The sequence below is a fragment of the Pristis pectinata genome, chromosome 15, assembly GCF_009764475.1.
Source record: "Pristis pectinata isolate sPriPec2 chromosome 15, sPriPec2.1.pri, whole genome shotgun sequence".
NCBI lineage: Eukaryota > Metazoa > Chordata > Chondrichthyes > Rhinopristiformes > Pristidae > Pristis > Pristis pectinata.
Window position 1 is genome coordinate 10,119,506 of NC_067419.1, and position 18,774 is coordinate 10,138,279.

The following is an 18,774-nucleotide window of genomic DNA, read 5'->3' on the forward strand; positions in this document are numbered from 1 at the left end:
GGCACTTTACAGTGGCCAATTAACCAACCAACCCACACGTCTTTGGGATGTGGGGGGAAACCAGAGCACCTGGGAGAAACCCGCGTAACCACAGGGAGAAGATACAAACCCCACATAGATAGGACCGGAAGTCAGGATTGAACCTGGGTCTCTGGCATTGTGAGGCAGCTGGCTGCATTCTATGTGCTGCTGTGGACCTCAGAAACCTCAATGCTGCCGAGTTCACGATGACGCACGCAGCCACGGACACGTGTCAGCACATCTGTCTGCAAACACACCAGCTCAGGTAAAGGCACTGTGAGGGAGGGGCAGCCAGAACCAGAGTGGTAGATGGTGTTTCACCAGGTGAGACTCTGGGACTATTAGGGTGCAGTCAGGTCACACGGAAGGGGATGGAGTCGCAAGGACTCACGAATAGTTGACTCAGGACATTGCAGTCGTGACTGAAGGGACACAGACAAGCACCATTGCAGGGAAATATGCAGGAGTTGGTGAGAGGAGATACAAAAGAAGGGATTGAGAAAGTGCTGGAGACACGGGAGACTTTTCTGTTTTCTCTTGAGGTGACACTTGGACTGATATTAAAGGGAAGAACTCAGGTATTTAGCTCCCGACCAAAGAGCAAGAATTGCATTAAGAAGAATGTTGAAAGAAAAAAATTAATATTTGAAAAATCCAAAAACAAAGCCTGCAGATACTGGAAAACTGGCATAAAAACAGAAAATGCTGCAAACACCCAGCAAGTCGGGCAGTATCCGTGGCGAAAGAAAAAGTTAACACTGCAGGTCAATGATGTTTCGTCAGAATGAGGAACCAGGGAAGGTTAGTTTCTGCTTTTTTTATGTTGCAGGGAAGGTTGGAGGGCACAAAGGGAACATCTGTTATCAGGTGGAGATGCTCTTTAGCTGGCACGGTTACAACTGGGTTGAGAGGGAGTGCCTGCTCACCATTCACCCTTCCCAGCTACCGGTGCTCAACACAAGAAATTAATTACAGCTAATCAATCTGGAAGAGGTGCAAAGAGAGGGAGATGAATGAGGATGGAGAGAAAACACAATGTTGGAACTGAGATGCAAAACACTGAAGATGCCAGAAGTAAAAGCAGAGAATTCAGGAAATGCTCAGCAGGTCAGGCAGCATCTGCAAAGAGAGAAAAACAGGGTTAACTGGCTGTCTCTTCTGTAAGATACAAATTCTGTCTGAAATTCTTTAAACTGGCTGTTGAATCTTGTGGATTGTAATGTGCCTGGTTGTAAGATGTGCCTTGTTGATTTTGTTCCTTGAGTTTAATTGGAACAGTCTAAGAGAGGTCAGAGAAGGAATGGGATGAAAGGAAATGAGTTAGTGAGAGAATCTGGAATTGTAGGAAAGCAAATGAAGTCTTTGTAGCTTTTTCTTATTTAGGTGTTCGACCTCAGGAAATATTACTAACCCACATATATTATAAATCCAATGTAACCCAGCCATTAGTATGAATGTCTTCACAACTCTGTAACAATATAGTCGTAAATAACATTTAAATTGTAAGTTATACGATGGAAACCTAATTCATCAGTCATATTTCAGCAGTGCACGAAATGAAAAACAGGCTGCCGTTGTGAAGCACTGTAGTAATACATTGTGGGCTAACTTAAACACTAATATTTCATGTTTTAAAGCAGCCCAGAACCAGTAATGACTGCAGCAAACATCAGTTGCAGGGAAATATTGACATATAAATCCTACTTGAACTGTTAAGCTGCAAAAAAAGGAAATCACTCAAAATGGCATGTATGTTGCAGCTTCACTTCCACCAGCAGGAAAACGGTGCTCGAACCGTCATTTGTGCACCAGTTCCACAGGTAAAACCTGCCCCAAGAGTTGAGGGGTGTCCCTGTGTGTCTGCATAGAGATTGGGAGGCCACTCTGTGCTGAAAGGGAAGGAGAGCACTCTCCTCATCCTCTTCTCTGGATCCTAAGACGTATCTATCTGCAATCTTTTTCAAGTTCTGATTTCTCTCTCCACAGATGTTGCCCAGCCTGTTGAGTGCTTACAACACTTTCTGTTCTTTCTTTTTATTTCAGACATCCAGCATCTGTAGTTTCTGTGCAGTCTTTTTTAGGTTGTTACTCAGATACTTCTTGTGTTGAGCACCAACAGCTATCTAAGGTGAATGAGCAGTGTCGACATACCTGGTCACGATACCATGCTGGACACCAGACAGAAACTCTTCACCGAGAAGTACCCACCTCTAAGATGTAGGTGGACATCCAGTACTGGGGGATGGATAAGAGTCTCCTCCTGTGTTTGCAGAAGCCCTGGAGATGGCCATCTCAGCCAGATCCTCAGTTGGCATAGAACTGCTCCTGGTTTCAGCACTGATTGCAAACATTCAGTGGCAATGCTGGAAACTGGCACTGTTGCAAATGATTTCAGCTTGGAACTCAGGCACACTGTTGGAGCGGGCAAGGGAGATCTTCCGGGACCTTGCCCTCACCCCCAGTTAACACAGAATGTGTGGCAAACAGTTGATGGCCCTTCAACAGAGCTGGTAATGCTTAGAGATATGACAGGCAACTACAGAGGCAGAGAACGGGAAGGGGGAAGGAAAGAGTGAAAGGTTCTGTGACACAAAGGTAGAAGGAATTAAATGACAGCAAAGTATGGGACAGGTTAAAATCAACAAAGTGTATCAGGAAGAATTATGAATGACAATAATGGTATTTCTACCAGTAGGTTCCGGTTATTAATTACAAATAGAACATAGAACACTACAGCACAGTACAGGCCCTTCAGCCCACAATGTTGTGCCAACATTTTATCCTGCTCTAAGATCTATCTAACCCTTCCCTCCCACATAGCTTCCCATTTCTCTATCATTCATGTCTCTGTCTAAGAGTCTCTTAAATGCCCTTAATGAATCTGCCCCCACGACCTCTGCAGGCAGTATGTTCCACGCACCCACCACTCTGTGTAAAAAAAACTTACCCCTGACATCCCCTTTATACCTTTCTCTAATCACCTTAAAATGATGTCCCCTCGTGTCGCCCTCGGAAAAAGTCTCTGACTGTCAACTCGATCTTTGCCTCTTATCATCTTGTACACCTTTATCAAAACGGTAGATTAGAATGAGCAAAGACAGCACAGTAATTTGTATGAAGTGGCTATTCACATCACGAAGAGACTGATTGTTCAGGAATAATGGCCTAAAGCAATGTCTTGGCCCTTTAAAAATATTGTAAAATGGAGGTCTTCATTGCCTCGGAAGAATTAGTGAGCCCAGAAGCTGGTTTTGAGAAGTATTCCTGCAGCCTTTGAAGTTTACCTCAGAGGAAAGGTAATCAGGAACTTGCAGCTCCCAGATCATCATTCAGCCAAGCACCAACATTTTTTCAGTGCAACTGGAGATCATAAAACATCAAAATGAAGATTGGGAGTGAGAGAAAGGTCATGGAGGAGGTGATATAATGCCCTTCGAGCGAAACTTAAAAGCAAAACCCATTGTACTGAGGACTGGGAGATGGAGGAAGAAATCTGGAGGGTGGAACTGTAATCTGTATATCTTCTGCAAACAATGTGATCTCAGCATTGGCTTAGGGTATGTTCAGGCTAACTTAACTCATAATAAATCATGGTGTTTGATTGCGTGTGAATTCACTGTAATATACAGGCACTGGAGTGCACCCTTCATAGAAGGGTGCATTTATTTGGTAACCTTCAGAACAACCCAAAATGCTTCACAGCCAATGAAGTACTATTTGTGTCTAATTACTGCTTAATGTGGGGAAGGGTATCGAGCTTGAAAGTGTAACATGCCTTAACTGGAAGATGATAAGATAAAAAGACAGAATCATGGGTGTGAAGCATAAAGTGTAACATGTTGTTGCACTAAGTGAATGCCCACGGCGACTTGTGTTGCAGCTGCCTTTGTTGTAAAACAATCTATTAATATTTATCTCCTACAGTATCTTAAGAGGATCATTCAGGTCCACGACGCTGGCCAAGCGACAAGGACCACTCCAGCTAACACATCAGCATCTGTATTTCGCCTCAGGCTGCCTCATTCTTATCACTAAATTATGGGCAAGGTGTCTCTGCAGCGTAAAAGCTGCCCTGAAAAGAGCAGATGGGGAATAATATTCGGACCAACGCATGATTACACACACACACAGACATAGTGTTTTCACATATGTGAAAGGTTTGTGTGAAGTCAGTATGATTGAATATGTGACTGCATCGTACAATGCTGATGAATCCCATGCAATTCAGATGGAATCAGATTTATTATCACTGACTTATATGACGTGAAATTTGTTTTTTTTTGCGGCAGCAGTACAGTGCAAAGACATAAAATTACTATAAATTACAAAAAATAAATGGTGCAAAAAAAAAGGAAAAACGAGGTAATATTCATGGGTTCATGAACCATTCTGAAATGTGATGTGATGGCAGAGGGAAAGAAGCTGTTCCTGAATCGTTGAATGTGGGTCTTCGGGCTCCTGTACCCCTTCCACGATGGTAGTAACGAAAAAAAGGCATGTCCCAGGTGGTGAGGGTCCTTAGTGATGGATGCTGCCTTCTTGAGGCACCGCTTCTCGAAGATGTCGTCGATGGTGGGAAGGGTTGTGACGACATCTTCAAGATGAATCACCAGTTAGTCTCTGAAGAAATGGAAGGGATGTGGGGAGAATAAAATAAGGGGAGAATAAAATATGAGATTAGTGTACATGGGCGTTTGATGTTTGGTGTGGACTGGGTGGGACCAAGAGCTTGTTTCTATCTTGCATGACTTTATGACTCTTACGCGCACCTTCTGGAACATGCCTCCTCACTAATTCCACTGTATTTTGCTCCAGTCAAATCCTGCCATCTGCTTCACTCTCCACCCTCCTATTCTTTGTGAACAGAGCCTTCAAACATGAGAACAAAGTGAATTCACAGAGTCATGGAGTAATACATCACAGAAATTCGTCTGTGCCAACCAAGGTGCCCACCTGAGCTGGTCCCCTTTGCCCTTGTTTGTCCCACTTCCCTCTAAACCTTTCCTGTCCATGCACTTATCCATTCATTGAGGCTGATTTGCTACCTGCCAAGCTGGTCATTTATTTACATTTCTTTATTCATAAAATGCAATGAAAATAGATGTATATCTTCTTCATTGAGAAGCAGATTGGCAACATGCTTCATATTCTTCAATTTGCCTGTCTGCACATTGCCTGTATTACCCTGGCATTGTTAACATCTGGAAGTATGTCCCTGTATTGCTTTCATTTTCTGGTGCTGTGATGATCGTGCAATATCTTCATCCCCTTTCTCAAGCCACAAAATGTCTTGTGGTTTTCCTGTCAGTTCTTCAAGGCAGCTCACAGCTGTCCTTTCACCATGGTCAGCCTTGAGTTCTCCTGTCAAGGTCAAAGTCAAGTTTATTGTCACTTGCACAAGTACATGTCTGCACAAGTGGAATGAGAAACTTGCTTGCAGCAGCATCACAGGCACGTAGCTTCATATAAGCAGCATTCATGAGAAAAACATAAATTAAGCATAAACTATACATAATTTTCACAAGAAAGCACACAATTAAAAAAACAAAGTCCATTTTAGTGCAAAGTGATCAAAGTGGTCATACTGTTGTTAAAATATAGTGATTAGGGTTGTGCTGGTTGGTTCAAGAACTGAGTGATTGAAGAGAAGTAGCTGTTCTTGAACCTGGTGGTGTGGGACTTCAGGCTTCTGCACCACCTGCCCGATGGTAGCTGTGAGAAGATGACATGGTGAGGATCTTTGGTGATGAATGTCGCCTTCTTGAGGCAGCTTGAGGCTCCTGGATCAGTGATCTTCTGTTTTGCTCCTTGTCCATTAGATTGGTTTCTGTGTTGTCCATTCACACAACAACCAGCCTGCATTTCAGCAGAGTGATGAAAGGTCGTCAAGCTGGAACATCGACTCTGCTCCTCACTCCACAGTACTTCCAGGATTTTTTATTTCTGTACTTAATATTTCCAGAGTCTTGCTTGCAAGAGTCACTGTTCACTGAAGCAGGTTTTTTGTACTCTTGTAATTTTTTTTACCAAAAATTATGTGCAGCGTTGCTAGGGAGAAAAAGATTTTAGTCGTAGTATCAATTTACTTGTTTGAGAATTACAATAATAGCATTATTACAGCTCTTTACCTGTTGTGTAGCAAGCTTTTGTTCTGTTATTTCTCCCGTTGATGCTCTTGCTCCCATTAAAACCTTTCTCACTCTGGCCCTTCACCAATGTAGCCCTCATCTCTACTCAGTTAGATCCAACGAATCTATGAATGGACTTGAATGAACATGGCAAGCAATTGGTTTAGGCATCCAGTAGCAGATGTGGCTCGACATAAAGCAAGCTGGAGGATAGGTTACAAAGACAGAAAGGTTAAGGGTTGCCTTTTGATGGAATGATGGTAACTCCAGGTTTAAAGAAGGGGAAGGTGATAGATGAGCAAAAGGATTGTTGAATAATCAACCAACATGTGGACCATGAAAGGAAGTAGGGTGGTCAGCACCTCAGTGGGTATAGGATTGAGGGAGGAGGAGAATGTTTCAATGGACAAGTGAGCTTGGGGAGGGTGTTTAACAAAACTGTACAGTGTTCCACTATCATCTTGGAATGCAAAGCTAACTTGAGCTTCTTTCTTTCACTGCAAAACATCTTAAATACCTCACCCCTGTGTCTTCAGCCCTCAAATCCAACAGCTAATGAAAGGAGCTTAAAACCTCCACATTACTGGGTTTGAGACTTTTGGTAAGATTCATCTGCTCCTTCCTGAAATCCTTTGGGCCAAACGTAGTATTCTTCCCAGTTCCGAGTATGCCTTCCTCTAAGTTTTCTCCAAACTCTCCATACACCTTTCCCACGCTCAAGGATCCGGCACAGAGGAGAAATTGAAGCCTGGAGTAGATCATCCATGATCATATGGAATGGCCTAATCCTGCTCCTGTTTACTTGTGTCCTTGTGCACCAGTTTCCTGCAATATCCCCATATCCTATGATATCCTTCAAATCAGTAAATCTGTTTTGAATGGCCTTTCATTAGAACTGCCGTTTCAAGACTTCAGCAGTTTGGCATCAGTGGGTGTTAAGGCTGACCTTAACCCATGCAGAGGTGGAAAGGATATTATCCAACATCGATGTGATGGTTATTTTGAGGTTCTCGATGCTGACACTGGAACACGAGAGGTACCATAGCCAATCTTGGTTCTGCCCTTGACTGGTCACATTCCCATATGCAGTTCCCGCAACATTTTCTCCTCCCTGACTCCTGGGATGAAGCCATTCTGTGGTATTTCCAGCACCCTCAGCCATTTGTAATATCCTCAGCCTCATCCGCAGGCAGAAGGGACGAGCTCACCGGGCAACACAGTCAGCAATGGACAAGTTGGGCCAAAGGGCCTGCTTCCATGTTACGTGACTCTACGACTCTTGCCCCTGCTAGTTTCAGATCGGTGGACCACTCAATGCTTCACTGAGCCACGGCAGTAATTGCTTTAACCTCCAATTTCTCCAAACTCCTATTCTTCTGCTTTCTCTGCAGATCAGGTACCGAAGGGTCATTGACACCGAGGCGGCCACACAGCGGGTGAGAACGATTGGATATAACACGACAGCCAGAATCAGAGACCTTAAGCCCCACACACGCTACTCTATTGAGGTCAGGGCCTATAACAAAGCTGGCGCTGGGCCTTCCAACCAACCAATTATAATCACCACAAAGAAAGCACGTAAGTACCACCTCAGAGATTCGGGATTGAGGACCACTTGTAAAGTCGTTACTTGTAAAGTGCCGTACCATTTACTATTTGACATTTAGTTGTGCCAATTTGGGTGAATTCGTAGCAGTCTCTCCTTGTGATGTGTTCATCCCAAGCCTGGGTTTAAGCAGAATCTTTGCTGGCAGAATGGGTTTCAAATATGATCCTTCCCCAGTGGTTCCGTCTGCTTGTTTAAGGTAAATAATAAAGACCCAAGGGAACCATTTAAAGACTGATAGAGATGATGCCCCTCCTTGGACCAATATCCTCTTCTCTGTAGATTTCCAAATAAATTCCTGCTGATGGTGGAAGGAATCTTCGTTGGCTGCTGGATTCACCACACTAGAAGTATTTTATCGTGCCCTTTGGTATATTTAGTGAATATGTTGTGATATAATGGCAAATCATTAGTTTAAAAATGCCAGCTTCCAGGTCAATCTTAGCGTCCATCGTGAAGCGAATGCTGGAAACCAGTAAGCTCCCTGGTCATTTGCAGATGCACTTCCAGACAGTGCATTGCAACAGGGTGAGAGATGCAGAACTGCTCAGGTGTAAAGTTAAAAGCTGAACCAGAACCCAACCAATCACGGCCTGTCCCAGCCTGAGGGCGAGATGTTTTGTTTTTGACCCCCGCCCTTACCCCAACCCAACAAGCCTGCTTGGGTACCCGACAGCCAGGCTGTGATGAGGAGTGAGCAGTCTGGTTGAATTACCCAAGCAACATCCCAAGGCTGCTGAGGCGAGGCAGTGTGGAAACAAAGCCCCAACCTTCCCCATGACCATCCCACCACCAACAACAAGCCAGTGCAGTCTGTTGAGATCAGATTAAGCACAATAAACATGGCAAAGATTTCACAGCATGGGAGAGACATGTTGTCCTGCATGGTTGCTGAAAGTCCATATAGAGTCATACAGCACAGAACCAGGCCCTTTGGCCCAACTAGCCAATGCTGACCTAGATGCCCATCCAAGTTAGTCCTATTTCCCAACGCTTGGCCCATAACCTTCTAAACTTTTCCTTCCTGTCCAACTGTCTTTTGAAAGTTGTTATTGTACCTGCCTCAACCACTTCCTCTGGCAGCTCATTCCACATACATACCACCCTTTGTGTAGAAAAGTTGCCTCTCAAGTTCCTATTAAATACTTCTCCTCTCAGCTCCACCTATATAGTTGAAGAGGCAGACAAAGTACAGGCACTGAGTTTACATCTGTTTGATGTCCAAAGGTTCCCAAATATCTGCCTGTTGTGTTCAGCATTCCATCAGATTTAAAATTAAGCACTCCTGGCTCTTAAATTGCTCACAGTTCCCTGCAAAGGTGTAATCAATTCTGTCACTGGAAGAATACAATCATTTCTTGGAAATTTTTCACGTTCCTCTGAAATTCTTCGTCGATAATGCTCTGCTCACCTGAATGTGATGAATTATTTTCCAGCTCCCAGCAAGCCTCCAAAAATTATTGACACCACAAGGCTCGGTACATACTTCAAGATATCCTGGGAAGCAGTCAAGCCCTTGGACAATGAGTCAAACGTTGAAGGCTACAAGGTGAGTTGTGCACAATAGAATAGTGTGAAAAATGCTTCAGGCAATGGAAACTCCATTGTCCACATTCCATTCCCTCCCTTTCTCCACTATCTGCCAGTATTCTCAAGGGACACAGTATTAAGGCAAGAGGTCATCTCCTTTTAGTCTCCGCATTCTGGCATAAATCAACTTCACTTCCTCAAAGATGATATGCAGTGGGTGTTTGCAGGATACTTATTTCAAAGCATTGGTGCACCACGCACATAAGGTGAGATCGAGGAACCCATGAGCATTGATTTCACTTGTCTGTTCATGTTTCTTTTCTTTTGTGGTTGTTCTTTTGTTGAAGCTCCATCTTGCACAGAAGAGAACAAATATGAGTGGAAAAATTACCAGGATTTTTCACTGGTGGTTTGACAGGATGTAAAACTGAATGGTGAAATAATCACTATACTTGGATAGGTTCTGCTTTGTATTTCCCACATTCTAGAGTCATAGAGACATACAGCAAAGAAACAGGTCCTTCAGCCCACGGAGTCCATACCAACCATCAACCACCCATTTACTCTAGTTCTATATTAACCCCATCCTTTATTCTTCGCACATTCTGGTCAACTTCCACCTCCCCCCCCCCCCAATTCTCCCACTCACCCACACATTTGGGGCAATTTACAGTGGCCAAGTAACATATCAACCCACAGGTCCTTGGGATGTGGGAGGAAACCTGAGCACCTGGAAGAAACCCACACGGTCACAGAGCAACCATGCAAGCTGTACGCAGTCAGCAACAGAGATCAGGATTGAACCTGGGTCTCTGGTGCTCTGAAGGAGCGGTTCAGCTAGCTGGGCCACTGTGTTACCCTCGCTTCTTTCTGTTTCTGAAGGCTTTCTGCTCCATTTCAACATGATCTATTGGGGAGCAGCAGATTTACCAAGAATGCTGAAAATGCTCTGCAGGTCTATGGGGAGAAAAACAGTTAAGATTTAGATCATTGGTCTTCTGTCAGAATGGAGAAAAGTTAGAACGATAGAGAAGAGCAGAGAGAACAAGTGATTGAGTAAGACCAAGAGAGAGCACTGGCTCAGATGGAACGGTGAAGGCTTGTTAATGTAGCTTATCTATCTGAAGGAGGTGTACATAGACATTGAATGAAAACAGAGGAGAAACAAAAGATAATGCTGGAACTGTGGGGTGCAAAGCCCTGCAGATGTGAGAAATCTGAAAACAGAAACAATGCTGGAAATACTCAGTAGATCAGGCAGCATCTACGAAGAGAAATCCAGAATGAACACTGGGTGCCGATGACGTTGGCCACATATATTGGACTGGAAAAAACGCAAGTGAATTTCTGCTTCACCTGGTAGCAGTGGTTTAGTTCCTCAGTGATGAGAAGGGAAAAGGAAGAAGGAGAGGAGTTCTATCTCACATGGAAGGGCAGTGGATGTTGGTGGAGATGGAAGAACATACCGGGGAGTAATGGAAGGTGTGGTCACCTCAGAATGCCAGTATCTCCAGTATTTTCTGTTTTTATTTCAGATTTCCAACATCTGCAGTTGTTTTGCTTTTTGGACATTGAATTGACCTTTGTCGCTGATTTTACAGTCCTGATGCATTGGTGCATGACCCAATTGCCCAAGAAACTATTTAAATAATTTTAGTTTTGTCTTATTATTCTGCAAATATCCTTAAAATGTGACTAATCCTAATATATACCCAATTAGCAACTGTTGCATAGGGCTTGCTGGTGTGTAAGTGGGGTAGAATCGCTTGCTGAAGCCAATTTCATTGAAAATTATTTAGCTATTTGTTGAAACAGCAAAATAACATGAATAAAGTCAGTTACCTGGCACAGCCATGACGGGCCAAATGTCCTCCTCCTGTGCTGTAATTTTTCTATGATACTGTTGATATTCTGTGTCTACAGAATCAGATAGCAGTGGAATGTCCAGGACGACATTAAATGCCGATGGATTATTCAGAGTAAATGAAGTTGGAGTGCTCTCTCCTTTTAGAAGAAGCTTTCACACACTGATGGATGGCCATCATCATACTCCGAGACTGCTTCAAGACTTCTCCACCCAGGGAAAACATCATCCTCTTCACAACCCACACTGACACTCTGCTTTGCATCCTCAGAACATTTAGTTTTATTATATTTGGTCCCAACCTCCAAATCACTGACACAGGTTGTGAACAGCTGGGGTCACAACACTGATCCTTACAGAATCCTTCAAGTCACAGCCACCCACTGGAAAATATCCCAATTATTTTTTATTGTCTGTTTTCTGAGAATCCTGAGGGCTCTGTCCTTTTTGGACAATCCTTTACCCCGAGACCATGCACTCTACAATCTCTCAGTAGCCTCCCAGTCAATTTCTGTCAGAATCTTGTCTGTCTTAATGAGATCATCTCTCATCTTCCTTACCCCAGTGAGTATGGCCAATGTTATTCAATCTTTCTCAAAAGAGCAACCCACAGTCATCCCAGTAACCGCTTCTCTGACTGCAAGAGAGTATGGCTCACACCTGCTACGTTTCCATGTGGTTTTTATGTGGCATATGAATCCTCTCACCTAATTTCTTTCAGGTAAAACACATGCCCAATCTTGATTACCAAGGTATAAGTTTGTTCCAAAGGTGCCGCCACAAAGAACCACAATGTCAGAGATCTGAGCTGTGTGGGAAATCTGGAGAAAGTACTGCACTTAATCCTCACAAGGCAGTGCCTGATAAGGAACTCATGAGACCTTCCTTGGGTTCAGAGACCAAAACTGCACACAGTGTTTCAAATGAGAACTCACCAAATCACCATTCATTCTCAACTAATCTTGCATGTATTATTACAAGAACCTTGCTGTAAAGGCCACACGCCATTCACCTTCCCACTGCTTTCTGTATCCCCTATCAGGCAGCAAATACAAAAGCCTGAAAGCACATACCATCAGGCTCAAGGGCAGCTTCTATCCCACTGATATGATAAAATGGACTCTTAATGTCTCGTTGTGGCCTTGCACCTTATGGTCTGCCTGCACTGCACTTTCTGTGTAACTGTAACACTTCATTCTACATTCTGTTATAGTTTTCCCTTGTACTATCTCAATGCACTGTTGTAATGAAATGATCTGTGTGGATGGCACACAAAACAAAGTTTTTCACTGTACCTTCAGTACATGTGAAAATAATAAATCTATTCACAAATTTACCAATTTTGCATGTTTACTTTGTAAAGTCCCTCTGCACACCACTGTACCAGTTTCTGGAGACAAAAATATTTTCCTGTTCCTCCTTCCAAAGTGAATGACCTCACATTTCCCACATTATTCTCCAATTTTGATCACCTTTTCACTGTCTGCTCTCCATCCATTAAGCAGTCCCCACTCCAAACCAGTGCATTGTCACCAATTGCATGTGCGTTAATTTTGTTCAATAATATCTGTGACACCTTATCAAAGGCCTTCTGAAGGTCCAAATACACCTCCCAGACACCCTCCATTTATCTTTTCTGTGAGTTCCAACCTCCGAAAGCTCCAATAAATTTGACAAACATGATTTACCTTCTGTAATTCCTTGCTGAATCTACCTTTAATATTTTCCAAATACCCTACTACTACTTCCTTTGTGAGGGATTCTCTGATTTTCCCTGCTACTGATGTCAGACAATCTGATCCGTAATTCTCTGTTTTCTCTCTCCCCCGAAACAGTTTGTTTCACTGCCTGGATCTTTCACATATCCCTTCATTTTTTTAAGTCTTTATTATATTACATTTTGAAAACTATTATTAAATTTCTTTCCACAACTTCATTTAGCAGCGAATTTCACTCCCAACTATTTGTTGCATTGAGAAAAAGGTTTACTTGCATGTGACTTTTGACATTTTTTTGATAATCACTTTAAATCTTTCCCCCTGGTTATTGATCCCTGAGCTGCAGGACACAGTTTCTTCACATATACTTTATCTAAATCCTCCATGATTTAAACACTGTTTCTCTAATCTATCGACATGACTATAATCCCTGGAACCAGAGCTCATAAATCTATTCTGTATCTTCACATCTTTCATGAAGTGTGGTGTCCAAAATTGGGCACAATATTCAGCCCAATATTTTATTTGGTTTTGCATGCCTTCCTTGATAAAGCTATCTCTCAAACTCAGAATTGCAAAACGTTTATTAACTACTTCTTTACCTGTCTTTCCACTCCCATAGACGTGTGCAGTTATCCTGGATCTCTCAGTTCCTGCATCCACTTTAAAATACTGTGAATTGTGCCTCTTCATTCCACTATGTATCACTTCACACTTGTTGGCTTTAAAGTTTCTCTTTTGTTATTCTGTCCATTCCGCCCTTGCAGCATATTGCCGTCTCCCTGAGACTGCTGGCAAGGAAGAACACCAAACAGCTTGTATATTAGGCTGACATTGAAAGGAATTAGCTGAGAAATACAAGCAGGTTATTTAATCCGTTTTATGAAACATTTAATGAAGGTCTTCTCTATTTTTTCTTAGGTGCTATACCGAAGAGATGGCACAGTAAACAGCACACTCTTGCAGACCATCGGACACAATATAAACATACCCATTCACGATGAGGGGGATTACATCGTGGAAGTAAGAGCCTACGGAGAAGGAGGAGACGGTGCCGTGAATTCAGTCAAGATTTCCAAAAGTAAGTTGATGGGCTATGTTTTCTTAAGAAGTTGTGTGTTCAGGTATCTGATCCAGTTACGGAGGGCTCCAAGAACGCTGGAGGAGGGATGTGATCTTCCTTTCCCCAAATCCTCAGCACTAGGAAGGCAGTAACTTGCTGTTAGCTGGGGGTGTGATGGTGGGGGAAGGAAAAGGAAATCTATAGCTCCTTCTTAAACATGACTTTGTTTTTTGTGCATTTCTTAATATTTCTGGATGTTAACTGGAAGTGTTTATTATGGAAAGAATTTCTTCCTGATCTCTGACTAATCTGGCTGTTTCATTCGCTCTAACTAGTTTTGCCTCATCGTACTGACGTTAGCCTGTATTTACCACTTCTGTGTTGTTGAGGATCCCATTAATTCCCCGGCAGTCACCACCACAAGGAGGTAAAGAGCCGCAATTTCTCCAGACCTTGCTCATATTTCTGACACAAGAGGACAAACATGGCTCTTAGAGGTTGGAACTCCTGTTACAGGCTTTGATAATCAAGGCTGACCTTGTGTTTTGCCTCAAACGCATCAGGCAGGCAGAGTCTTTTGGCACTTAAAACTGTAAGGAATTGAATCAGTTCTCAATTCTTTTCACCCATTCATTAAGATGATGGCTGATCCAGAATTCATCCACTTTCCTGCCAGATCCACATATCCTCTGATTCCTTTAGTATCCAAACATCCATAAACCTGCCTTGAATATACTCAAAAACTGAGCATCCTGAGGGCTCTGTCCCTATAGGACCATCCTTTACCTTGAGACCATGCCGCTCTACATTCTGCAATTGCTCAGTACCCTCCCAGTCAATTTCTGTCAGAATCTTGCCCAGCTGAATGAGATAAACTCTCAGTCTTCCCTACCCCAGTGAGTATGACCAATGTTATTCAACCTTTCTCAAAGGAGCAACCCACACTTGTCCAAGTAACAACTGCCCTGACTGCAAGACAGTACGGCTCATACCTGCTTCAATTCCCCAGTTTTTATGTGGCACATGAATTCTCTCTCCTAATTTGTTTGAAGTAAAACACATGCCCAATCTTGATTATGTTCTCCCATGTCTGCGTGGGTTTCCTCCAGGTGCTCCAGTTTCCTCCCACATTCCAAAGACGTACAGGTAGGTTAATATGGGTTTTAAATGGGTGGCGCGGACTCGCTGGGCCAGAAGGGCGTGTTACCACGCTGTAAGTAAAATTTAAAAAAAATTTTTAGATTTCCAAGCTGTAAGTTTGTTCCAAAGGTGCAGCCACAAAGAACCACAATGTCAGAGATCTGAGCTGTATGGGAAATCTGGAGAAAGTACTGCACTTAATCCTCACAAGGTGGTGCCTGATAAGAAACTCACGAGATCCTTCCTTGGGGTCAGAGACCAAAACTGCACACAGTGTTTCCAATGAGATTTCACCAAATCGCTGTACAGTCTCAATTAATCTTGCATACTTTAATGCAAGTACCTTGCAGTAAAGGCCAACATACCATTCACCTCCCACTTGCTTTCTCTACCTGCACGTTTACTTTATAAGATCCCTCTGCACCCCAGTTTGTAGCAGTTTCTGGAAACAAAAATGTCCTTTCAGTTCCTCCCTCCAAAGTGAATGACCTCACATTTCCCACATTATTCTCGATTTATCACTTGTCCCCTTGCAGACTCTTTGGCTCAGAAGTTCTCTCGAATCTAAATCAGTGCACTAAACCAGCACTGGGCAGTAAACCAGTGCCTCCTCATGCTGGACCAGCTTGGATGTGGTACTCCATCCCAATCCCAGTGAACATGCCTTTTGTGTATTTGTACCCAACACTTCAGTTTCCTGCTGACGGTGTGGTGGTGTTCAATGCCACACATCTGCTGGCCCAAATAGAAATCAGATCTCTGGCTCTTAATGGGCACCAGTCTACTAAATTACAGCACTGTGTGAAATGTCTACTGACACCACTGCTGTCAAGTCCTCAGTACTAATCTGCATTTGGAAAAGAGACATCAAGGATGCTTAAAGGAGTTCGGTGGCTTGTAGTTTTCATGATTTCCATTCCGTGCACTGGTGATAGTCAAGGCATTCAGCGCCTGGCTTGTGTACAACTAGCATTCTGTCTGAGTATTCGACATGGCAACAATAATTTGCCAAGGTCAACAATTGGCACACAGTACCATGCTTTGCCCTCTCTCTTGAGGAAAAGCCCCGAAGGAGACCGATATAGCATGGTAACAGAACCACTGTGTCTGTTAATAACTGCGTTGAGAAAATCACAACGTCTTCTTACCCTGAGCATTACTGAGTGAGCAAAATGTACAGTCTGGTCCGGTTGCAGGTGGAGAAACTTGAATTATATCAGCTCTCTGCAGAGTGTATTTGAAGCCAGTTGATTTCACTGGATGCCTCCTCTGGGTGTGCTGAGTAACCCTCGTGAGCACAGCTGCTGATCATCAAGCTATCTCTGTTTTGCCTTCCACAAAATCAGAACCATTGGAACTGTCTGGCTGCAAAAGGCAGGAATCCCTTTCAAGGCAAGGGAGTGATGCCTTCATCGTCAGCTTTTCACTGTTCCCCAGCTGCCTGAGGAACGGTGAGTCCTTTAGTCAAATCTGTTTTCCTGTCATAGTCAACTTCATGCTGACTCTGCTTTTCCTGTGAAACTTGGTTCTGGCTTGCAGAGGCAACTGCAAGCCAAGGTCTGGAGAGACAAGAGACTACAGATGCTGGAATCTGGAGCTGAAAACAAACTGCTGGAAGAAATCTGTACGTTGAGTCCTGATGCCAGGCCATTGACCATTCTTTTTCCCCTCGCAGATGCTTATCATCCCCAATGAGTTCCTCCAGCAGTTTGTTTGTTGTTGCGAGTGAAGTCCGCTGCAGTTAGTCTGAGCCACACAGTAGATTCTTAGCTGTTGTACACCAAAGTCATATAGTGTGAATGGGGCTGGTCATTTCTCTGGTTGTTGCCTTCCTGCCTGTGCGTGTGGTGGTCAGGAATATCTCCAGGTATTGCGAGATGCAGTGACAGCACATACAGTGATGGTCTTCCTTTGTCACCATCTGCCAACCTTCTACTCCTTTGCCACCACCAGCACCTTTTCTTCCTCCGATTCCTTTTGGAAAGCCCTGTGAAAAGGCAGAGCCGATGTATTTGTGCGGTGAAAGAGCTCACAGCCAATCAATGTGAGGTAACCAACCCTCTCTGGAGAGAACTGCAGATCAGCCACAGATATCAGAATCTTCCTTGAGGAACCTTTCACTTGCCTTCTGGTGATCCCAGCAGCTTTTACTATGAACTTAGACCATGCTTTGTAGGAGCGACCGTAGGTAACGTCCACTGTAGATGATGTGTTTAGTCTGAGCCTCACAGTAATCTCTCACCATAGGAAGTAGATGGTTGTTGACAAAAGTCATGGTGTCTTTAGGATGGCACAGATAGTAAAGCTGCTGCCTCACAGCTTCACCAAGCTGGGTTCACCCCCGACCTCTGGTACTGCCTGTGAGGACTTTGCACATTCCCCATGTGGGTTTCTTCCAGGTGTTCTGATTTCATCCCACATCCTAAAGACACTGTAAATTGCCTCTGGTGTTTAGATGAGTGGTAGAATCTGGAGGGAGTATATGGGAATGTGGGGCGAATAAAAAATGGGGTTAATGTTAATGTTAGTGTTAATGGTCAGCACAGACTCGATGGACTGAAGGGCCTGCATCTATGCTGACTGACTATGACCTTTGCAGAAACTGGAGTTAGGAGCCAAGGATGAAAAGGATGGTTCTTGGCCAGCCCTTCACACAAAATGGCAGCTGAAATATGGCAGTCAGCGCAGGCATAAGTGTAAATAAGGCATGTGAAGCCACTGAGTGCAGACAGTCACTCTCTGAACTGTTGTAAGACTGCAATCCTTGTAAATGCTCTAACTCAAGGAGAAGCTGTTAACGTCCTTACCACTTCAGTGGAGAGGATGAGTATTCTCCCTAATGCTGTTGTGCACAGCAAATTGAGATTCACGGTCACTGCTCCTGAAATGGTCTGGGAAGTTCAGGTTGATGTTACCTTGGCCCCAACAGGCAGAGGTCAGGCACGGTGCCTTGGGTAAAGCTCTGCCTGCAGAAGGTCACATGTCATCGTGGCCACTGATTTTAAAAAACTTAGCCATCAGTTAAATTGCTCTTTGGAGAACTGGATCTAAAGTGTAGATCCCTGTGCTTTGTTGGGGGGATTAGGACTTATAGACTGAGCCCTTCTCCTTGTTCTTCAGGGTAGTAGTGGTTAGCATAACAGTGCCAGAGACCCGGGTTCAATTCTGGCTGTTGTCCGTAAGGAGTTTGTGCGTTCTCCCTGTGTCTGCGTGGGTTTCCTCCGGGTGCTCTGGTTTCCTCCCACATTCCAAAGACATACGGGTTAGGAAGTTGTGGGCATGCTATGTTGGCGCCAGAAGCGTGGCGACACTTGCGGGCTGCCCTCAGAACACCCAACACAAAAGATGCATTTCACTGTATGTTTTCAATGTACATGTGACTAATAAAGCTATCTTATCTTACCTGGTCAAGCCTGTGCTGCAAGTCTTTGAGTTGTAGCTTTAAGTGCACACTCGGAGTGATCGTCACACAACCCATGGCTGAGAGGTAATAATGGAGAATTGGCTTTACTGCTCCTTCAGTAATTTTCAGATTGTTAGCAGTTACCTCCTGTGACCCAAGGAAGCCCTCAGAGTAGGTGACAGCACACTGCAAATGGAATGGAAAATCACCTGTGCAGCCCCTCAAATGCAAGTCATCCCCAGGTAACAAATAGGTTCCATTTTTACAGATGTCCTTAAGTCGATTTTGTCCATGTTGGAAA

General features: G+C 43.8%; 1 protein-coding gene across 1 annotated transcript in view; it reads left to right on the forward strand.

Moving 5' to 3' along the window:
* Positions 1 to 18,774, forward strand: part of LOC127578251 (contactin-1-like) — a 659,394-nt gene that overhangs the window by 598,288 nt on the left and 42,332 nt on the right. Inside the window, 3 exon segments of the mRNA XM_052030032.1 lie at positions 7,541 to 7,727; positions 9,192 to 9,304; positions 13,789 to 13,948. Of these exon segments, the coding sequence (XP_051885992.1) occupies positions 7,541 to 7,727; positions 9,192 to 9,304; positions 13,789 to 13,948 (460 nt within the window).